Raw genomic sequence first — 23899 nt, 5'->3', positions numbered from 1 at the left:
CGTGACATATGACAAACTCTAAAGTATACTTCCTTATTTTTTGTTTTCTTGACGAATATAAAATAAAATACTCGAACGGGCTTAAATCCGGCCAAAAATGTTTTGAGATGAATTTTGTCACACCCCAAAACCAAGAACGGCGGAAACATTCTGGGGCGGAGGACGTCATTTATAGTATCACAACACAGTAAATGTAAATAAGCAAACAACATCATCCATTGCATTAAATATATAATTTTAATACGAGTGTGTTCTGTACAGTTATAGACACCAAAATAATGTAAATCAAAATAATAAGATGAGTCTTGAATACGCTCCATCTTCTCAAAAGCTGGCCTCGGTACCTGTCTACTGATGACCTGAGAATACAAGTTATTTTGAAAGAGTTTATCAGCATTAAGCTGGTGAGTTCATAAGTATTTTAGTGTCAATGTTTGATGTCAAAACGTTTGAACCTGTCTCAATGTATAAGTTTGTAAAAATGTAAGTAAGTGTTTGAAAGTGTTTGTAAAAGTTTGAATAAGTGTTTGAAAGTGTTTGTAAAAGTTTGAATCTCTCAGAAAAACATATATTTTCTATTAAAGTAACCTTCCACCAAGGCTTAACTGTTTTGTATACTCGCTTGTTGTAAAAGTGTGTAATTTCCCAAGTGTAACTATCATTTAATAAAATATAGTTTGTACATTAATGCTTAAGTGAGGTTATCACTAAAATATGTAATGGGTAAATCATTGTAGTACTGTAGTTTTGTATAATAGTAACTACTGTTGTACTAACTACCTTAAACCAGATTTATATTAAGGAATAATGTGATAAATTGCACCATGTTATCGACTGGTAACAACGACATAATGAATGGTCGTAATAACGGAATGACGTTTGGCACCCGCAGACCTGCAGGTCCGGCTGTAGCTAGCAGCAAGGTGTAGGATAGTCAATCCAGTATAGATCTATACACAAATTCACGCTCTCCATCCAAGAGAATTCTGGCTACAACTCGGGCCATGACATTTAAGGCATGCTCCGACACAGTGGATCACAATTGTTAACGTGTTCATGTATATGTAATGTTTCTCGTTCTAGTATAGTTGTATATGTTCATGTTTCTAGTATAGTTGTATATGTTCATGTTTCTAGTATAGATGTATATGTTCCTGTTTCTAGTATAGTTGTATATGTTCCTGTTTCTAGTATAGTTGTATATGTTCATGTTTCTAGTATAGATGTATATGTTCCTGTTTCTAGTATAGTTGTATATGTTCCTGTGTTACCCCGATGGTAACTAACTATTGATGTACTGATAAGTATGAATATGGAAGTACTTTTATGTCTATACATGTATAGATGATATATAACTAATATTGAAACGACCTTCGGATGGTCACCCGAAATCCGACCAGACCACATCTCAAGGCGCGAAAAGGAAATAGGGCGGATGACCTTCCTAAGCCATTTAAACATTACTTATATATCTATACATATATGGGCATGCAATTTTATTAGAAATAAACTAAATTTTAATAAAAGCATTTGATAAGTAAAAGAGTTTGTAAAACATTTTGAAGTGAAACAATTTGATAAACAGTTTGAACAGTGAATAAATCATTGGTTTTCTAGTTATAAATCACATGTGATTAATGCAATCACATGTGATTGATGCAATAACTATAAGTATTTGAGTTGTATTCCCCCCATAAAGTATTTAAAACATTTAAAAGCATTTCAAAGGTTGGTTAAAGGGGTATGAACTCACTTGTGGTGAGCTGATTGGACTGTAGTATCGGATACCGTGCTAGGTGGCAAACGGAGACTTGTTTACACGCACGAGCCTAGTTATCATATAATAAGAATATATATAACTAATTAGCCAAATAATAACTTAATAAAATAAGTTAGAACACTTAGGAACATGTAAACACTTTGCATAAGTGTTAAAGGCCCTAATGGTTGCATCTAAGTTGCTACGGGACAAGGCAAAAGGGTTTGAAGCTTCCAAAGACCTTGTATAAGAGCTTACCACCCAACAAACCCCACCTTTGGAGATTATGGCTGTAAACCCATGAGTTTATGGCCATGAACTCCTCACTTGGTGGTTTTGGGTGTTTTAAGGTGCTATTTTAATTCTAGAATAAGCCTAGCACTTGTGGAATAATTCTTGAAGTAGTTTAAGGCCCTAGAATGCTCCATAGAGGAGTTTACGGCCTAATGACCATATCCCCTAGAGTTTACGGACGTAAACTCCTATGGGGTGTTGGTTTTAATTCATTTAAGTCACTTGCACATGTAGGATAGCTTCCATGTTTTTGTCTAAGGCTAATAGGGACAATAGGCACACATTTGTGCCTTCACTTGGAGTTTACGGCCCAAGTGATGTTCCTTGGCCGTAAAATCCCTTTAAGGGATGATTTTGATGTCATTTATTCCCCATTCAAGTTACAAGTATCAAAGGGTAATAGTCTTAAAGCCTTATGGGTGTTTAGGGTACACTTTGCCCTTGAAAAAGGGGTTTACGGCCCAAGAGCATATCCTTGGCCGTAAACCCCTAAAACTCTATGATTTTGAAGTGTTTTGGTGTCCAAATTAGCTACAAGCATTAGAGGGTAAATGTCTTTAAGCTTTAGGGGTGGTTTAGGGCACTTATAACCCTTAAAAAGGGGTTTACGGCCCAAGAGATATCCTTGCCTGTAAACTCCTATAACTAGTGGTTCTTGATTGATTTCTAGCCTCTAATGTTTATACATTAAGTCCTTAACTAGTTGTCTAACAAGGAAATGGGAATAGGTAGCCTTAAAGCTCCATTTTGGAGTTTACTCCCCAAGAACGTTCTTGGGCGGTAAACTCGCGGATCTTGCATTTTAGACATGAAATCAATGCTATAAATCATATAACAAGCATTAACACACATTTAGGAAAGTAGACTCACAATCTGGGATGAAAACCCGAAGATCCGTCAGAGAGAAAATGGCTTTTCTCTATTTGGAATTGTGAATAATGAATTAATTTAATTCAGAAATCTATTTATAGTCCTGAAATATTTTGGCAGAAAATATTTTTATTCTGGATATTGGACTGTAACATTATGAAACTTGGAATGTTCAAGTTTCACAAACCCAGGAGCATCCACTCTCCTGATATCTCCTTAAACGTAAACCCTAATGTACACAAACTTGTTCGGAAAAGTATGAAAATCACTGAAACTGGACTAGCTTCTATTGAATAGATAATGTTCGTACAATTGGAAATTTCGGGTTGTCACATCATCCCCCCGTTAGAAGGAATTTCGTCCCGAAATTAGAATTTAAGCAAATATGAGGTTACAACAATTAAGCGAAAAGATGAGGGTATTTCAGCTTCATCTGATCCTCGCGTTCCCAAGTGAATTCCGGTCCTCGCTTGGCGTTCCAGTGAACCTTCACGATAGGGATATGGCTTCGCTTGGTCTGCTTGACCTCACGGTCCATGATCTCCACTGGTTCTTCCACGAAGTTGAGGCTCTCGTTGATCTCGATCTCATCGAGTGGGATTACAAGAGTCTCGTCGGATAGACACTTTTTCAAGTTAGAAACGTGGAATGTAGAATGTACGTTACGAAGTGTGTTGGGTAGATCGAGTTTGTAAGCTACGGGGCCGACTCTGGCAAGAATCTCGAAAGGCCCAATGTACCTCGGATTAAGCTTCCCACGCTTGCCGAAGCGTATCAAGCCTTTCCAGGGTGAGACTTTGAGAAGGACTCAGTCTCCCACCTGAAATTCCAAAGGTTTTCATCGTTTATCGGCGTAGCTCTTCTGTCGGTCTCTAGAGGCTTTCAATCGTTCATGGATCTGAATGATTTTCTCTGTCGTTTCCCGAATGATTTCCGGACCGATGAGAGTACTGTCGGAAGCTTGCCCCTTGGCTAGTTGGGTATCACCCACCTCAACCCAGCACAGAGGGGATCTGCACTTTCGGCCGTAGAGAGCTTCGAATGAAGCAGCCTTGATGCTCGTGTGATAACTGTTATTATAGGAAAATTCCACAAGGGGTAAATGAGTATCCCATGCTTTCCCAAAATCAATCACACAGGCTCGCAACATATCTTCCAGTGCTTGGATGGTCCGCTCACTTTGTCCGTCGGTCTGTGGATGGTAGGCTGTGCTCATGTCCAGCCTTGTTCCTAAGGAATGTTGTAGCGATTGCCAGAATCTTGAGGTGAACCAACTATCTCTATCGGAGATAATGGACATAGGTACACCATGTAGCCGTACTATATCCCTAATGTATGTTCTCGTAAGTTTCTCCATCTTGTCGGTTTCTTTGATAGGCAGGAAGTGTGCAGACTTGGTCAATCTATCAACGATGACCCATATGGTGTCAAGTCCACCCGTTGTCTTGGGCAACTTGGTTATGAAATCCATAGTGATCCGCTCCCACTTTCATTTTGGGATCTCTGGTTGCTGCAATAAACCAGAGGGCTTCTGGTACTCGACCTTAACCTTTGCGCAAGTAAGGCATTTACTTACGAAGGTAGCAATCTCTGCTTTCATATTAGGCCACCAGTATAGCTTTTTAAGATCCAGATACATCTTATCTGAACCTGGGTGGACGGAATACCGAGTATTGTGCGCCTCGGTCATGACCAAGTCTCGGAAACCACCGTGTTTCGGTGTCCAGATCCGGTTCATGAAATATAAGGCTCCGTCACCCTTGGCTTCTAAATTCTTGTCCATCCCTCTAAGGGATTCACTCGTCACATTTTCAGGTTTCATGGCCTCAAGTTGAGCCGCCTGAATTTGCTTAGACAAGTGTGAATGGATGGTTATTGATAACGACTTGACTTTGCGACCAGAATATTCCTTCCGACTTAGGGCGTCTGCTACTACGTTGGCTTTACCCGGATGATAACGAATATCGCATTCGTAATCACTGAGTAGCTCGACCCACCGTCGTTGTCTCATGTTGAGCTCCTTTTGATCGAATATGTGTTGTAAACTCTTGTGGTCGGTAAAGATAGTGCTCTTCGTTCCATACAAGTAATGTCTCCAGATCTTCAGAGCAAACACCGCTGCTCCAAGTTCAAGATCGTGGGTCGTGTAGTTAACCTCGTATGTCTTCAACTGTCTCGAGGCGTAGGCGATGACCTTACCTTGCTGCATCAGGACACATCCGAGCCCTTGATTCGATGCATCGCAATAGACTACGAAGTCTTCTATTCCTTCGGGAAAGGATAGTATTGGCGTGGTGCACAAGGCTCGTTTGAGCGTTTGGAACGCTCTCTCTTGTTTCTCTTCCCAGTCAAAGGCCACGCCTTTCTGGGTCAGGGTCGTAAGAGGTTTTGGTATTCGGGGAGAAGTTCTGAATGAACCTGCGGTAGTAGCCAGCGAGACCTAGAAATTGGCGAATTTCAGTAGGCGTCTTTGGCGCTGACCAGTTCTCAATGGCTTTAATTTTGGATGGGTCCACGTGGATTCCCTCTTCGCTTACCACGTGTCCTAAGAATTCGACTCTTCGGATCCAAAATTCACATTTCGAGAACTTCGCATAAAGTTTCTCTTTTCGTAATGTCTCTAGAACTTCTCGCAGGTGATCTCCATGCTCTTTCATTCTTCGGGAGTAGATCAGGATGTCGTCAATGAAAACGATGACGAACTGATCCAAGTAAGGTCGGCACACTCTATTCATCAGATCCATGAAGACTGCGGGCGCATTGGTCAATCCGAATGGCATCACCACGAACTCATAGTGTCCGTAACGAGTTCGGAAGGCTGTCTTCGGCACATCCTCCTCTAGCACTCGTAACTGGTGATATCCGGATCTCAGATCAATCTTAGAAAAATAGTTCGCCCCTTGCAGTTGGTCGAATAGATCATCTATGCGTGGCAGAGGGTAACGATTCTTGACCGTCAGTTTGTTGACTTCTCTGTAGTCAATACACATACGGAATGATCCGTCTTTCTTCTTAACGAACAAGACCGGTGCTCCCCAAGGTGAGAAACTCAGTCTTATGAAGCCCTTGCTGAGCAATTCGTTAAGTTGACCAGAGAGTTCCTGCATCTCAGCTGGTGCTAAACGGTAGGGCGACTTGGCTACTGGGGTAGCTCCTGGGACTAAGTCAATTTTCAACTCGACTTGTCGTTGCGGAGGTAACCCGGGTAGTTCTTCTGGGAAAATGTCGGGGAAGTCGCTCACTACTGGGATGTTCTTTAGTTCTTTCGTTTCTAGGCTCGTGTCGACGACGCGAGCAAGAAATGCGTGGTATTCTTTGCGCAGATATTTCTGTGCTTGAATACTTGATATAATGCGAAGACTCGCACCCGGTTTGTCGCCGTAGACTATAAGAGTTTCATTAGACGGGAGGTTTAGACGGACTGCTTTCTCATAGCACATGATGTCGGCACGATGAAGACTTAACCAATCCATGTCGATAATAACGTCGAAGCTTTTTATTGAGACCGGCATAAGGTCGATTGGGAATGAATGGTTATCTAGAGTTAGGGTACAACCTAAGTATATGCTATTAGTACTTTCAGTTTTCCCATTGGCCATTTCTACTGTGAATTGTTCATTAAGTGCGTGTGGTTGTTGCTTAAGCATGCAAGCAAATTTATGGTTTACGAAGCTTCGCTCCGCCCCACTATCGAACAGAATGCATGCATAGGAGTTATCAAGGAGGAACGTACCAGTCACCACGGTTGGGTCAGCAACTGCTTCCCCGTGGCCTATAGCTAGTACCCTCCCTGCTCCTCCAGCATTTCTCACTTTGGGGCAGTCCCTTTTAAAGTGGCCTGCTACACCACATCCATAGCAAGTTGGGCTCGCGCCAGAGCCAGGGACTTGGGAGATCGGTTATGCCGGGAATTTACAGAAACGGACGGTGTGTCCTTTCCTGTTGCAGGAGCCGTTGTGGTGGAAGTTGCATTTGTTGCACTTCGGCAAACTTCCAGCATACTGCTTCCCCGGAGCAGTAGCAGCAATAGGGGTTACCGCGGCATGTACTGCCACGATTTGCTGTCTTTTGGCAGCTCGCTGTTTCTTCTTCTCATCCCAGAATTTCCGCTTAGTGTCAGCGGGTTTGGAGGGTTCTGGAATGGCTAGGGTGGTTGTGGTTGCAGGGGTTTTGACTCCATGGTCAATGAGTCTTTGTGCCAAACGCTTGGCACTGTCGAAGGTAGCGGAGTTTGATGCTAGGACAGTCCCCTGGTACGGAGGCACTAGCCCCCATATGTACCGTTCGATCTTTTTCCCCTCGGTGGGGACCATATTGGGGCAGAGGGCCACCAGTTCGCTAAATCGGGCAGTGTAAGCGATCAAATTGGTGCCCTTCATGGTCAGGTTCCAGAGTTCCTGTTCCAACTTCTGGACTTCGCCCCTCGGGCAGTATTCCTCAGTCATGAGGTCCTTCATCGTTTCCCAGCCCATGTCGTTAGCCACGACGAGCGTTAGGGCTTTAACGTGGTCGTTCCACCACATTAGGGCTTTTCCCTCAAAGGTGCATGCGGCATATTTAACTTTGCACGCAGCAGGGCATGAACAGATTTCGAAGACTGATTCAGTCTTCTCAAACCATTGCGAGAGGGCAATGACTCCGCCGGTGCCATAGAAAGGCTTCGGCTTGCAGTTTGTGAAATCCTTGTAGGAGCACTCTCTCGAGCGCACAAGGATTTCGACCGGAATAGATTCAACAGGGGTTCCACTTCTGCTGGCATCGGATGAGTGATACTGAGCCATGGCAGTAGCCACTGCTGCAGCTACGGCAGCATTCAGGGCTGCAGTATCGATGACCGGAGGCGGTGGAGGCGGTGGAGGTGCAGGGTTATTCCTGGGAGATTTGCGAGGAGGCATCTTTCAGCTATAAGTTTATAAAGATAAGAAAAATTGGTAAGAATCAATTCGTAAGCAACGTGAGAGTGACACATGGACTAACTAACCATAGCCCAACAGTTAAATGGGTGTTTGAAAACATAGCAACGAATATTAGTAGGAAAACACAAGTGTATAGATTTTTCCCACATATTAGATAGATGTCAATCATACTGGTATTACAGATGTAATAAGTTCAGGGAAAATCGACCTAACAGTAGGTCTTACATCATACCATACAGACAAGATTGACGGTCCTTAGGTTCCTAATTAGAGTACTAAAAGTTAGGAATATTTTACAGACAAGTGCCACTTAGAGCACAGATGTTCAAGGCTAATCCTTAACCAAAAGACAGAGATGTACTTGACATCATCTAACGGCGATGGGAATTCCTCGGGCGAGCCCTGAGGTCTGACACTTGACGAAACATCTCTGAAGGTGTCGATCCTAAGCTCTCCGGGTCCGTTCCATGTCTTCTTCAAGACGGCGGATGCGGACTGTGTTGACACCTGAGTTGGCATCAATCTCCATGACCCGGTCGATGGTTGCTCGACCTTGATCGACATTTCGAGCTATTCGGCGGATAATGACAGGCAGAGCTCGGTCAGCAGAGCCACCATCGCTGACGTTGTAAAAGGTTCGGTCCCCAAAGTATGGTAAGGGTTGACCTTGTTCATCACTCCAGCGATTCAAGTTGGTTGCCCACAAGGGAGTAGGTCCTGGAAAAGCTGGTCGGGGTTGTTGTTCGGGGCTTGACCTACAAGCGGTAGGTTGTTGAATTCAGGCTCGGAGTCGCCATGATGGAATCCAGCCATTTAGATCTACGCGAGAAGAGAGGTATAAGAATATAGTATACGTGTAACTAGTAGTACAAAATACACCTATAGTATTTTAAGTTTAAGTTCTACTGATCTTCTTGTGGTATTGTTGGTAAGTTTTTAGACTTGTGAACACATCACAACCATTCTAGGGCATATGCTAATCACTCCTATGACCAACATAGTTGATCAGGCTATGCCATTCCCAGGACTGACCATACATCCCTGAGCTCACTTGTGATGTTTAACAATCGTAATACTTTTGTTCTTGTCATTGTGACACTGATTTTAGTATGAATGCAGACTACTATACTTAATTAGATATTTTAATATTTAAAGCATAGACTCTTGGTTAGAGTGCTTTAATCCCTATTGGGTTTATAGTTTAGTATATCTTTTATGGGTTGATATACTTGATTCACTATAAACAATGCTTTGATACCAATCTGTCACACCCTAAAACCAAGAACGGCAGAAACGTTCTAGGGCGGAGGACGTCATGTATAGTATCACCACACAGTAAATGTAAATAAGCAAACAACATCATCCATTGCATTAAATATATAATTTTAATACGAGTGTGTTCTGTACAGTTATAGACACCAAAATAATGTAAATCAAAATAATAAGATGAGTCTTGAATACGCTCCATCTTCTCAAAAGCTGGCCTCGGTACCTGTCTACTGATGACCTGAGAATACAAGTTATTTTGAAAGAGTTTATCAGCATTAAGCTGGTGAGTTCATAAGTATTTTTAGTGTCAATGTTTGATGTCAAAACGTTTGAACCTGTCTCAATATATAAGTTTGTAAAAATGTAAGTAAGTGTTTGAAAGTGTTTGTAAAAGTTTGAATCTCTCAGAAAAACCTATATTTTCTATTAAAGTAACCTTCTACCAAGGCTTAACTGTTTTGTATACTCGCTTGTTGTAAAAGTGTGTAATTTCTCAAGTGTAACTAGCATTTAATAAAATATAGTTTGTACATTAATGCTTAAGTGAGGTTATCACTAAAATATGTAATGGGTAAATCATTGTAGTACTGTAGTTTTGTATAATAGTAACTACTGCTGTACTAACTACCTTAAACCGGATTTATATTAAGGTATAATGTGATAAATTGCACCATGCTATCGACTGGTAACAACGACATAATGAATGGTCGTAATAACGGAATGACGTTTGGCACCCGCAGACCTGCAGGTCCGGCTGTAGCTAGCAGCAAGGTGTAGGATAGTCAATCCAGTATAGATCTATACGCAAACTCACGCTCTCCCTCCAAGAGAATTCTGGCTACAACTCGAGCCATGACATTTAAGGCATGCTCCGACACAGTGGATCACAATTGTTAACGTGTTCATGTATATGTAATGTTTCTCATTCTAGTATAGTTGTATATGTTCATGTTTCTAGTATAGTTGTATATGTTCATGTTTCTAGTATAGATGTATATGTTCCTGTTTCTAGTATAGTTGTATATGTTCCTGTTTCTAGTATAGTTGTATATGTTCATGTTTCTAGTATAGATGTATATGTTCCTGTTTCTAGTATAGTTGTATATGTTCCTATGTTACCCCGATGGTAACTAACTATTGATGTACTGATAAAGGTAAACAAAACATCGACTCCAGGCGGGACGCCTCGCAAAGTCTAAAGGTAAACAAAACATAGACTCCAGGCGGGACGCCTCGCAAAGTCTAAAAAGGGTAAATAAATACAGACTCTAGGTGGTATTAAATGAACAATAGGCCTAGCAAAGTCTATAAGGATCAAATACAGACCCCAGGGTGGTGTTCAATGAACAACATGCCTCGGAGGGTCTAAAAGAATAAAATACGGACTCCAGGATGGTATTGAATGAACAACGCGCCCCGGAGAGTCTAAATTAGCCTTTAACCCTATGTGGGTTGGTTAAAAGTTTATAACGTGACCTAGTATATAACTAGGAAAATAGGTTATGATGGTTTCATATATAGAAAATGATGGGTTTTAGCCATATAAACATTCCTATGTGCACATGCAAACCATAATACTTGGATCTAGGTTTCTCTAATTGAACATACATTGAATCCAAGACTTCTAATGGCTACTAGAGTATAATAACAATATGAAATCAGAATTAGAAGTTTGCCTTGAATCACTTGCTTGATCTTCTTGTCCTTGGAGCTTTAGAGTCATAATTGTCACTCCTCTAATGGCTTATAAACACCAACACTACAAGAAAAAAGGCCTTTTACGACGCTCATTGCGCGTCGTAAAAGGCTCAGACGACGCGCAAATGCGTGTCAAGGAAGGCCCTGTCATAAAGAGAGACGACGCGCATTTACGACGCTCATTTACGACGCGCAATTACGACGCGCGTTTACGACACGCAATGCGTATCAAGGAAGGCCCTGTCATAAAGGAAGATGACACGCATTCGCGTGTCGTAACCTTACGACGCGCGTGTTAATGACACGCAATGCGTATCAAGAAAGCCCCTGTAAAGAAAGGCCATGTCATAAATGAAGATGACACACATTTTTGCGTATCGTAAATTTAAATGTTTAAAAAAAATAAATTTATATATTTATTAATTTTTAAATTAAATTTGCATTTAATTTCTCATAATAGAAATAAAATACCATATATAAAAAATACAATCCATTGCATAATATAAAATAAAATTTCATACTCAAGAAATAAAATAAATTACACAAATTGTAATGTCATACAAAGAATCATTCAAATGTTAAACAAAAATAAAACATTGCTAACATGGGTTATACATTCCTATAAAACTAACAAATAATCATTCAACTCTTTTTCTTACTGGAAAGGAATGTCAAACATGATTACAAGTCTCCCTTAATCTTGATTACTCACCTGCTTAAGTAGAATGTTGTTGTTGAGAAGGTTACCTAGCAACAGAGAAAAACACAACACCTCTCCCACAATCACAACATCATTTACAGAGAAAGGTTGTCAATTACTTTCATTAAGACTTTCATTCAATCACAAAAATATTAAATAAAAGGGTGAAACAGTAACTTACTTGTGATAAGTTGATCTCTCTTAGAGCAAACACAGCTAAAGCATTGAACAAGACCCTATTTCCCTCTTCTTTTAAAGTTTCCAGAATGTTTAGAATGCTCTCCTTACTCATAATATATAATCAATAATCAGATTGAATTATATATTATGAGTAAGTAATAAAGTACATGTAACACAATAAAGTATTATTAAGGAACTTATGAGTTCAAATATTATTTTTTACACTTAGATGCCAAAATATTTTATGTTATTCTTCTACAAGTTGAGAACCAACTCAAACATGAAAGATAATAGTCCATCTGGCAACTTTTGATGACATGGCAAATGAAATTTCTCAGAGATAGAATAATAACTGTATTATTAAAATGATGGCAACCACAACAGGTGGTCCAATAACTACAGCCAAAAACATGCCTTTAATCATGTCTAGAAAGAAAAGAAAGATTGTTTGCTGCAATCATAAATCCCATGTGTTACAAACTTATATCCAAATTTAAATTAAATAAAAAGAGAAAACTGTAAAAACAAATTATATCCAAGGTAATACACCATACAACAAAATAGCAAAGTCCATCAGTATTTTTCAAAAAAACACCGTTTTCTTAATTATTAGAACACATTAGGAAAGCTTTATACTCTTTGATTTAAGAAGCTAAGTAAACTATAAGAAATCCACAACAAAAAGAAACTATAAGAAATCCACAACAAAAAGATTTGAAACTTACCTGTCCAGTAAGAAGAGGGGTATCAGCAACAAGCTTGAAAGCAACAGGCCTTGGAGTACGCACAGGCCAAGCCTGCAAATAAAAGGTGCATCAAGTATAAAAGAGAACAAGGAAACTGATATTAAAAACAAGAACTTTGATCATTAGAATAAAAGAGAGAGAGAAAAATAGAGAGGGAAGAAATGGAATGGAATGACTCATTCCATTCCATTCCATTCTATATTCCAACCTTTACCTTGTTTTCTTATCATTATCAGTTGTATCTGCACCTCTTTCATTTCTTGCAAGATTTATGAACGAAGAATGGCATGTGATCGTGAAGATTCCTTATTTGCATCTATTGTACCTGTGATTGTGAATTAGTAAAAAAGTACAGAAAACATGAGAATTTAATCATTTATATATTGAAATTTGTTAAATATGAGGAATGATATAACTTACAGGCAAACGATCCCAAACAAGGTGACCATCATTTGGTTTGAGGTGATAATAAGAGCATCCAAAAGCAACAGCAGCCACACCAATGTAAAAGCATGTCCAACCACAAAGCTCACCTTGTAGACTTAGGCATTTTATACCAGGCAGAATCAGGGGCAGTATAAACCTGAGAAGTGGATGCTACTTTGTTTAATTGTAGTTATCACTATTATATAGGTCATCCATAAAAGTTAAAAGGTACACCATTTGAAAGAGAAAACAAGAAAAAGATAAAAAGTGTTATCTGTTAAGGATGAAAAGTGGAAAGAGTAGCTCTTTAAAAAGATTAACAAAATCAGAAAATATATTTCCATTAACTTGTTGACACAAACCCCTCGCTTTATCAATCTTTTATACGTATATCATAAATCCAAAAAGTTATCTACGTTGAAACCCAACAAACCAAGTTTCAACAAACATAGCAATGGAAATGGAACACCCATGTTAAAATATATACAAGATGAAGGGCATAATCGTCAATCTACCATCGACATATCCTAGGTGCTTCTGCCCTCAACATTGATATCGCCTCTTCATACTCTGAAGCATATACAAACCCCCACAGCTGCACACATTGACATTCATATCAACTCAACTTATGCAAACTATTTATATTAAATTACACTTTTGGTCCCTGAGAATCTCTAATTTTTCTGATTTTGGTCCCAAAAAGTTTTCTCTTGCAACTTTAGTCCTTATTTGACTATTTTTGGTCCCGAACCATTTTTTCAATTTTGGTCCCCAAAAATTCTCTTACAATTTTGGTCCTTTGAAATTTCTTGTAGAGTTTCAGTCCTTGTTCTAAGTAAGATGACCATTTTTGGTCCCTGAGTATTGCTGATCTTTTCAATTTTAGTCCCAACTCATTTTACTTGGAACAAAGAGTAAAAACGTTACAAAAACCTCAAATAACGATCAAATTTGCAAGAGAATTTTGTAGGACCCAAATTGAACAAAATCAGCCATACTCGAGGACCAAAAATGTAATTTTTGCAAAAATAAGTGAGAGAAAGCACCTCAATTTCCTTCACTTCAAATTCTTGGGTGTGTGACAAACAAGAGTTACCATAAGTTTCTGAGGCCAAACTTGACCCATTCAATCTGGGGAAAAAAATATGCAAATTGCCAAATTACCATATTATCCCTCAAAAAGAAAAATAGGAATGATGCAAGTGCAACACTCTTACAAGTCACTATCGAGATACAATGCAAAATGATTTCCCCCACCAAGCGCTAAATACTCAGTTGAACAAAGAGTAAAATACCGATTCACCCCTAATAAATGCACAATTAACATAATAAATCCCAAATAAATATTAAAATTATAAAAGATTTTTTTATATATTATCAAGAAAATGCAGTACCTGTGGGGCGATATATAACAGGACGCCTTGGTGTATTTGTAAACACAAATGTATCATTCGATCCCTGTATAGTATTTACTCATCATAGTGAAAAAGGGTAGAAAAGTCTTTTGTCAACATATAGAGAAACGAACTTAATTAAACAATTACAAACCTGGTATCTTTTCTTTGTTGATGGTTTCAAAGGTGCCTCAACTAAACCACCAAACACTGCACCTTTACGATCTCCAACAACCTGAAAATGTTTAATCAAGTTTCAGTTAAAGGGTAAAGTTGACATTTTGCATAGTTACTGAAGACAAGACATTACCAGTAGACTTAACCCAGGGCAAAGATTGCTTCTTCTATATAAGGTTGAAAGAGATATGCCATGCCTCCATGTACTAACATATAAAAAAGATAATGATATATCAAGATTCAAGAATAATGTGAAACTGAAAATATGATGAAGATGAAATTTTACCTGTATAGTAAGACCCATTTCTTTCCTTGACTGAGAACAGGGAGTGCAACATAAAGATCAGAACGTGTATTTTCTGTCATAAGTTGTGAAGGTTCTGACATTTTTGGAAGTTTATCAGAAGGAAAATCTGAGAACAAGAGCCTCAACAAGTGCTCCAGTTCCACCAACAGGGTATTCTAAACTACAACCTGGTTTATAGCATTCTGCAAACATATAAATCTGCAAATATGTGGATATATATACAGGCAAAAGATTAGACATTTAGAGAACTATAAAATATGAAGGAATAGAATGGATTCTGTTTGGTTGGAATGGAATGGATGAGGACATGTGGTAATGGAATAGCCCATTCCATTCCTTCCTCAATTCCATCATACCAAAAAGTAAAACTACCTTAAAAGAAACTTTTTAATGTATGATATGATTATGTACCATTTCTGCTGAAAGAACACCATCGGATTTCACTCCAGCAAGTAAGAAAGACAAAAGATCCACCCAATTTCTAATGAAAGGATCTTTGAGTCCCAATGAATCAACTATTTCTGAAAAAGGGCGTAAAAGCTTTGTGGCACCAAGAACACCTTGAGGTCCCATTTTTGCAAATGATTTTAGGAGTGGATATGCATATCTAACTCCAGCAGTAGAAACAACTCCCAAATCACCTCGAATAGATAAAGGTGGCAAAGCCATGGCAGCTGCAGATAATGGAAGTATTGCATCAACCAAGACTGGAACATCTTCTTCTTGATTACAATGTTGTGTGTTTCTCCTTGGTTCATTACTCACATCGCCCTAATAAAAACGAAGGAATCCCATTACTAAACCCTAATCCTAAAGTGTATTAGTTCGTTCACAAAGATTAGATTTCATGAAGATAAACCCTAAGATTAAAAGGTCAAAGAATTGCACAAAAGGTCATATCAGAAATAGAATTTCAAATCGATGATCAGGAATTGAACTAAACTTGATCGAACTATTTTATTATTGATGGTGGCAGCTTAGGGCTTAGAGAGAGAGAGAGAGAGAGAGAGTGAGTGAGAGTACAGAGGTAAAGGAAGACAAACCGATTCAAAAGGATGTGCTGATCCCAATTTCACAAATCGGCGTTCCAAAACCAAAATTCCCGATCCCAATCGCGTTTCTGTGCAATCCAATTTGCCAATTTCACGTTTCAGGTATGCTTACTTTGGCAAATTACAGTCTTTAGGCTGCCACCTCCACTTTTGATATGAAGTCGTCGCTTGCTTTACAGAGAGATATGAAGTCGAGACAAAAAGACGAGATTGACCCATCTGGTAATAAACGGACTCGGGAAGCTGAACAAAATGACCCGAGATTGACCCATCTAGTAACAACGCTATTGATGCCATTCCTTCCATTTTCGACTGTTCATCCTCCACTTCCTCTACTGCTACTTCTTCACCATCTTCTATTTTTTCTGTATTTAGACTTGAGAGTATAATTAGGGATTTTTCTAACAATTTCAACATCGAGTGGGAGATATGGTGGTTCCAGTAGGTAGAAGTGAGGGAAGAAGTAAGAAACAGTCAATGTCGGGAGGGGGAAGGAAGGAGCGTCCAGGGCAAGAGGGAAAGGAGAAAAAAAAGGAAGGCGGGATTTTTAATTTTTTCAGAATTTCATTTCCCCCTACTGTTAAAGGATGGAACGCGCGTTCCATTAAAAATTATAAAGCGACATCCTTAGACGACGTGCATTTTATTATAGGTGCCCTCCGTGTTTTTTTTAGACACTAATTTAAGGGCGCGCAATAATGCGTGTCTTCTATCCTTAAATTTTTTGAAGAGATGACATTTTTCTAATGTCACTCTCCTTTGCGTAACATAGATCAATGAGCGTCGTATTTTGCGCGTCGTAAAAGGCCTTTTTTCTAGTAGTGCAACTAGCAAGACGATGATTTGAGAGAGAGGAGAGGGAAGAGAAAATCGGCCAGGGTTTCTTTTCTATGCAAGAGTGCTGATTTCCCTTGACCCCTAGGGTCTATTTATACTAGTGAGGGTCCTAGGGTTTCACCCTTAAACCCGAATTGGATAACTTAGGCCCTAAGCAATCCAATACCCTAATTGCTAAGCCTTTGGACGAATTCAAGGCCTATCCAAAGTCCTTAAAACCGTCCCCCTTTATCCATAAGGGATTTATAGCCCAAAGTACAACTATCAACCACTTGACAGTTTATGCCCCTTTATTCAATTAATCTCTTTAAGTCACCAAATTAATTCCTTATTAATTTATGACTTATATTAATCAAATAATAATATTATTATTCTTTATATTATTCTCATAATATATTAATAATATTTCTTCTCTCGTAATAAACCATCCTGTCAAGTTGCTATGGTGAAAGCAACCCAAAAGGACCATGCACAACCGGGTCAAATACTTGCCTAATATAGTTGCAGCCTTAGACACTATTCAGACAGTCTCCCACTTGGATAAGTCTAGTAACTATATACACAAGTATAATCCGATTAGCAATCGTAGCTCTCAAAGACACTGTCAAACTCTGATCTAATCAATTTTGTCCTTCAGATAAGGGATCGTACAGTCCTCTGTTTAAATATCATACTGACAATTCTATGGAACCAATATGTCTAGCATTTGGTTTCTCGATCTCCGATTTATTTGACATAGAACTTAATCGAACACATCAATTCAGTTCTGACCGGGCCTGACACATAAGTCAAATCAAATCATCGAGCGGTCGAGATATTGCTTTTACCCTCTTAGGATAAAAGTAACAGATAAACTTCGACTTATATGCATTTACTTATTCATTAATCAACAATACACAACAATGCGTTTTATAACATCAAGTTACTAATGCGGTTTCGCATTATCAATGTACAACCAATTAAAAAATAACAAACCATATATCTTGGTTTTAAGACCATATGATATTATCGTCTTGCGATCACCCTTTTATCACATTCCATAAGGTCATTCCAGCAAGCGTGGGTTTGTTCCAATGCTCAAAACTAGTTCATAAACACTCATGAACGTTGCAGCAAACTTTTGCAATGTCTAATACCATTTAGACAATCTACACACCAATTCGTGACAATCTTCATTCATATCTACTTCCAACATATGAACGATTGTGGACAATTTGAATAATTCGATTATTCTTAATAAACTCAATTATTCTGGAAGTCAAAACATGCAAAGTGAAACAATAGTTAAACAATCAACATAAGACAGTAACATTACCCATAAATAATACTCTTTTATTTAATCATCAAATGTTAATTACATTTATCTATTACACGTTTCTACTACTCTCTAATCTATACTAATATCATCCTTCAGCCCAATACTCCTAGCATGTTGCAAGTGCTTAACCCTACTCAGTCCCTTCGTAAGCGGATCTGCTGGGTTATCTTCTGATGATATCCTCTTCACCACTAGTTGTCCTTCTTCTACACGATGTCTAATGAAGTGATATTTTCTGTCGATATGTCGAGATCTACCATGATCCCTTGGTTCCTTGGTCAAGGCAACCGCTCCTTCATTATCACAGAAAATCTCCATGGGCTCCTTTATGGCAGGTACAACTCCAAGATCACCGATGAAGTTCTTCAACCATATTGCCTCCTTCGACGCTTCTCTCGCTGCAATGTACTCTGATTCACACGTTGAATTAGCTACAATTTCCTGCTTGGAACTTTTCCAACTTACTGATCCTCCATTCAGGGTGAAGACCCAGCCCGACTGCGAACGGTAGTTGTCCCTGTCGGTCTGAAAGCTGGCGTCACTATACCCTCGCACCTTCAAGTCATCACTCCCTCCAAGGACTAAGAACCATTCCTTCGTCCTATGAAGGTACTTAAGGATATTCTTTACCGCAATCTGAAGGGCTCTGCCAGGGTTCCCTTGATATCTACTAACCATGCTCAAAGCAAAGGCTACATCAGGGTGAGTACAAGTCATATCATACATGATTGAGCCAACTGCGGAAGCGTATGGAATTCGGCTCATTTATGCTATTTCAGCTTCAGTACTCGGAATTTGAGTCTTACTCAACTTGGCATTACTTTGTATCGGTAATTCTCTCTTCTTCGAGTTTTCCATACTAAAACATTTTAGTACTTTGTCTAAGTAAGTGTTCTGACTAAGTCCTATTAGTCTCTTACTTCGTTCTCTCACTATCCTTATTCCCAAAATATAGGAAGCCTCTCCGAGGTCCTTCATAGCGAAGCACTTCCCGAGCCACGACTTAACCTCCTGCAGAGTCGGGACGTTGTTTCCTATGAGTAGTATGTCATCAACATACAGAACAAGGAACCTTACTATACTCCCACTGGCTTTGACATATACACATGATTCATCTTCGCTTCGTACAAATCCAAACTCTTTGACTTTCTCATCGAAGCAAAGATTCCATCTACGAGACGCTTGCTTAAGTCCATAAATGGACTTCTCAAGCTTACACACTCTATTTGGATGCTTCGGATCGACAAAACCCTCTGGCTGAGCCATGTAAACATCCTCAGCCAACTTCCCATTAAGGAAAGCAATTTTGACATCCATCTTCCAAATCTTATAATCATGAAATGCGGTAATTGCTAGCATCACTCTAATAGACTTTATTTTTGCAACTGGTGAGAAGGTCTCATCATAGTCAACTCCGGGAGTTTGAGTAAAGCCCTTTGCAACCAATCGCGTTTTATATGTGTGTACGTTTCCATCCACGTCGGTCTTCTTCTTGAAGATCCATTTGCACCCAACGGTCTTACGTCCAGGCACATTATCAACCAAATTCCAAACTTCGTTGTCATACATGGACTGGATCTCGCTGTCCATTGCCTCTTTACATTTCGCAGACTCCAGGCCTGCCATGGCTTCCTTATAGCTACTAGGTTCGTCCAAATTTATTAGCATACCATCACTAATATACATGTCCCCTTCGGTAGTAATATGAAAACCATAAAACTGGGGTTGAACTCTAGTTCTTTCAGAACGTCTAAGAGGTAAGGACTCGTCAATCGGTTCAACCAGAGTTTCCTCCTCGGGTTGAGTGCCAGCGGTAGAGGTTCCTTCATCTATCGACTCTTGAATCTCTTCAAGCTCGATTTGCCTCCCACTATCTCCTTGGCATATGAGTTCTCGCTCTCAGAAAACTCCTCTCCTCGTAACAAAGACAACATTGTCCTTTAGTCTATAGAAGAGATATCCAAAGGATTTCTGCAGGTAGCCGATGAAAATACATCGCTCACTACGAGGTTCGAGCTTGTCGTAAGTATCTCGTCTTACAAAAGCCTCGCAACCCCAAACCTTGATATGTGCTAACGAGCGAGCTTTCCCTATCCACATCTCGTGAGGTGTTTTGGCAACCTTCTTAGTAGGGACTCGGTTAAGGATATGGGCGGCAGTCTCTAAGGCATACCCCCAAAAAGAGATAGATAGTGAAGCACGACTCATCATAGAGAGAACCATGTTTAACAAGGTTCGATTACGCCTTTCTGCCACACCATTCAACTGCGGTGTCCTAGGTGGCATCAATTGTGAAACTATTCCACACTCCTTGAGATAGTCGTGGAATTCAAGACTTAGGTACTCTCCTCCTCGATCGGATCGAAGCATCTTGATTTTCCTACCCAATTGATTCTCCACTTCATTCTTGAACTCTTTTAACTTTTCAAACGTTTCTGACTTTTGCTTGATTAAGTAGATATACCCATATCTACTATAGTCATTGGTAAAAGTCACATAGAAGCGGTTCCCATCCTTTGTGGTTGATCTAAACGGTCCACATACATCGGTATGTATGAGGTCCAATAGCCCTCACCCCTTTCACATGTACTAGTGAAGGGTGACTTAGTCATCTTTCCAAGAAAAAAAGACTCGCATGTGTCATCTTCCCTAAGGTCGAATGACTCCAACACCCCATCCTTTTGGAGTTGGGCTATGTGCTTCTTGTTGGCATGTCCAAGACGACAATGCCACAAGGATGCTCTATCCATACCATTGGAAGAATCCATGCATAAAACATCATTTCCTAAGTTATCTACAATCATAACAGTTTCATAAATTCCATTACATGGTATTGCTTCAAAATATAAGACACCATTTAGATAAGCAAGAATAGAACCATTCTCATTATTAAAAGCAAATCTAAAACCTTGTCTAAACAAACCATGAAATGAAATGATGTTTCTTGCCATTTCTGGCGAATAGCAACAATTATTCAAATCTAAACATAAATCATTCCTAAGCACTAAAGAGTACACTCCAATCTTGGTCACAGGCGACGATCTTCTGCTCCCCATGATTAGATTTATTCTTCCATGCTCCACATCCCTATTTCTTCTTAGTCCCTGCAATTCAGAACAAATGTGGTAACCACAACCGGTATCAAGGACCCAAGAAATAGCATGAGATGAATCATTAGATTTAATTGTGTATATACCTGCGAAAGACAGCTTGATCATTGCTTCCCTGATGGCTTGCAGGTAGTCTGGGCAGCTTCTCTTCCAATGCCCTATTTTGTGGCAGTGGTGGCACTCTGCCTCCTTTGGGTTAGGGTTAGGCTTAGCGGGTCAACTTTGGTCCCACTAGAAGAGGAACCATCTCAGGACTTTCCCTTGCGGTGGCTCTTAGATGGAGCCTTCCTCTTCTTGCCTCTTCCTTGCCCAATGGCCAAAACAGGAGCAGCGGGTGGATTGGGAGTGGGTGCAACAGACTTGTCCTTGAGGTTGCTTTCAGCAACCCTAAGGAGACATTGGAGCTTACTTAGGGTGACCTCTTCTTTGTTCATGTGGTAGGTCATCCTAAATTGATTGTAACACGGAGGCAAAGAGTGAAGCACCATGTCGATCACCAAGTCTTCCCCAAAGTCAACGTTCAACTTGTGAAGACGATCGACATACCTTTGCATCTTTTGCAGGTGCACGGTTAGAGATTCTCCATGACCCATTCTGGCGGAAATCATGTTAGTGAAAATCTCGTAACGCTCCTGCCTCGCGTTTTGGTGGTATCTCTCCAGTAAGCCTTGGTGGATTTCGTACGTTTACATGTCCTCATAGGACTTTTGGAATTCGGCGTTCATTGTGGCTATCATGATGCAATGAACCTTCGTCACATCACGTTCATGAGTCTCAAAAGCAGTCATTTCAGCCGGAGTAGCGATTTATGGGTTGATTTTCTTGAGCTTCTCATCGAGGACATACTCCTTGTCCTCGTAGCGAGCAATTGTGCAAATATATCTTATCCATTCGCTAAAGTTCGTTCCATCGAAAGTCACCTTTTGGCAAAGGCTCATCAATGTGAACGAGCTAGCAGCAGCGTTGTTCGCATTCGACATCTACAAATAGAAAGGACAAAGATAGATTAGAATTTGAATCCCTAATTATCACCCAATAAGAAAATTAGGGCTAGGGTCCAACAACAATATTTACATATTAGAAAAGGCAAGTATCTCAACGATAAACAACAAGAAATCCCGATATTTGCTCTTTCTGACACTAGGACTCGCCGAGTACCCCAATGGACTCGCCGAGTCTACTATGGGACTCGCCGAGTCCCTCAGACAGAAACATAAAATTCGAATTTAGCAAGCATCAAACAAGCAACCAATTCATCAATTCAATAGAAACCAATCTAGGCTCTGATACCACTGATGGGTTTTAGCCATATGAACATTCCTATGTGCACATGCAAACCCTAATGCTTGGATCTAGGTTTCTCTAACTGAACATACATTGAATCCAAGACTTCTAATGGCTAATAGAGTATAATAACAATATGAAATCAGAATTAGAAGTTTACCTTGAATCACTTGCTTGATCTTCTTGTCCTTGGAGCTTTAGAGTCACAATTGTCACTCCTCTAATGGCTTACAAACACCAACTAGCAAGAGGATGATTTTAGAGAGAGGAGTGGGAAGAGAAAATCGGCCAGGGTTTTGTTTCTATGCAAGAGTGTCGATTTCCCTTGACCCCTAGGGTCTATTTATACTAGTGAGGCTCCTAGGGTTTCACCCTTAAACCCTAATTGGATAATTCTGGCCCTAAGCAATCCAATACCCTAATTGATAAGCCTTTGGATGAATTCAAGGCCTATCCAAAGTCCTTAAAACCGTCCCCCTTTATCCATAAGGGATTTATAGCCCAAAGTACAACTATCAACCACTTGACAGTTTATGCCCCTTTATTCAATTAATCTCTTTAAGTCACCAAATTAATTCCTTATTAATTTATGACTTATATTAATCAAATAATAATATTATTATTCTTTATATTATTCTCATAATATATTAATAATATTTCTTCTCTCATAATAAATCATCCTGTCAAGTTGCTATGGTGAAGGCAACCGAAAAGGACCATGCACAACCGGGTCAAATACTTGCCTAATATAGTTGCAGCCTTAGACACGATTCCAACAGAAAATACCATGATAATACTTATTACCTTAAAGCCATGAATTATAAGGTAAGTGTAAAGATACTTGTAACCATACTGATTGACGATCAAATATTTGACGACCTGCTGGCGTCGGAATGGATGTGACATTTGTCACCCCTTGGCTTGGTCGGCCTGGACTGTAGCTAGCATTCAGGATGTGGGAGTGTTTGTCCTGTATAGATCTATACACATAATGCCTGCTCTCCCTCCAGGAATTTCTAGTTACCAACTTGACAACGGTGGAATCCGTGTCATGAGGATGTATCTCGTGTTTTGAAGTCTATAACCTTTCTCTTTATTAAAAAGTATAAGTGTTTAGAATATAGATATAACTAGGTTCCCCTTCATGAAGGTTATGGTTGGTTTCTAAATTATACCTATTATAGTTTACTTGAAAAGTTATCTAGATGCCTTTGCTACCCAAAGGATTATGATCTGGCTGATAGTTATTTTATGACTACATATGTATACATGATATACAACTAATATTTAACTGACCTTCGGACGGATACCTGATACCCTAAAACCACATCCAAACAAGGAAAAGGAATTAAAGTGAGTTAGCCTTCCTAAGTCCTTCAAACATTTCTTATATAACTATACATATGTAGGAATGCATTTTACAATATAAAATCATAAGAGAAGTTTTGGTAAAACCTTTGGAAAATCTATCAATAAGAATTTATGACTTGATGTCAGTTTATAAAAACAAGATTTGAAAACCTTTAGCTGGATAAAGCAGTTTTACATGCAAAAATCTATTT

At 39.4% G+C, this 23899-nt stretch overlaps 1 protein-coding gene across 1 annotated transcript; it reads right to left on the bottom strand.

Moving 5' to 3' along the window:
• Window positions 1-13225: 13225 nt before the first annotated feature.
• Window positions 13226-14907, bottom strand: LOC145094859 (uncharacterized). The gene is made up of 7 exons (XM_079032860.1): window positions 14716-14907; window positions 14563-14635; window positions 14407-14487; window positions 14253-14316; window positions 14076-14163; window positions 13905-13989; window positions 13226-13453 (listed from the first exon to the last, which is right to left on the bottom strand). Exons 1-7 carry the CDS (start codon window positions 14814-14816, stop codon window positions 13370-13372), a joined length of 576 nt encoding a protein of 191 aa, XP_078888986.1. The 5' UTR covers window positions 14817-14907; the 3' UTR covers window positions 13226-13369.
• Window positions 14908-23899: the final 8992 nt, after the last annotated feature.

This window comes from Lactuca serriola, chromosome 3 (genome assembly GCF_051521515.1).
Source record: "Lactuca serriola cultivar US96UC23 chromosome 3, Lser_US96UC23_V15, whole genome shotgun sequence".
Taxonomy (NCBI): domain Eukaryota; kingdom Viridiplantae; phylum Streptophyta; class Magnoliopsida; order Asterales; family Asteraceae; genus Lactuca; species Lactuca serriola.
This window is presented reverse-complemented; position numbering and strand designations above follow the sequence as displayed.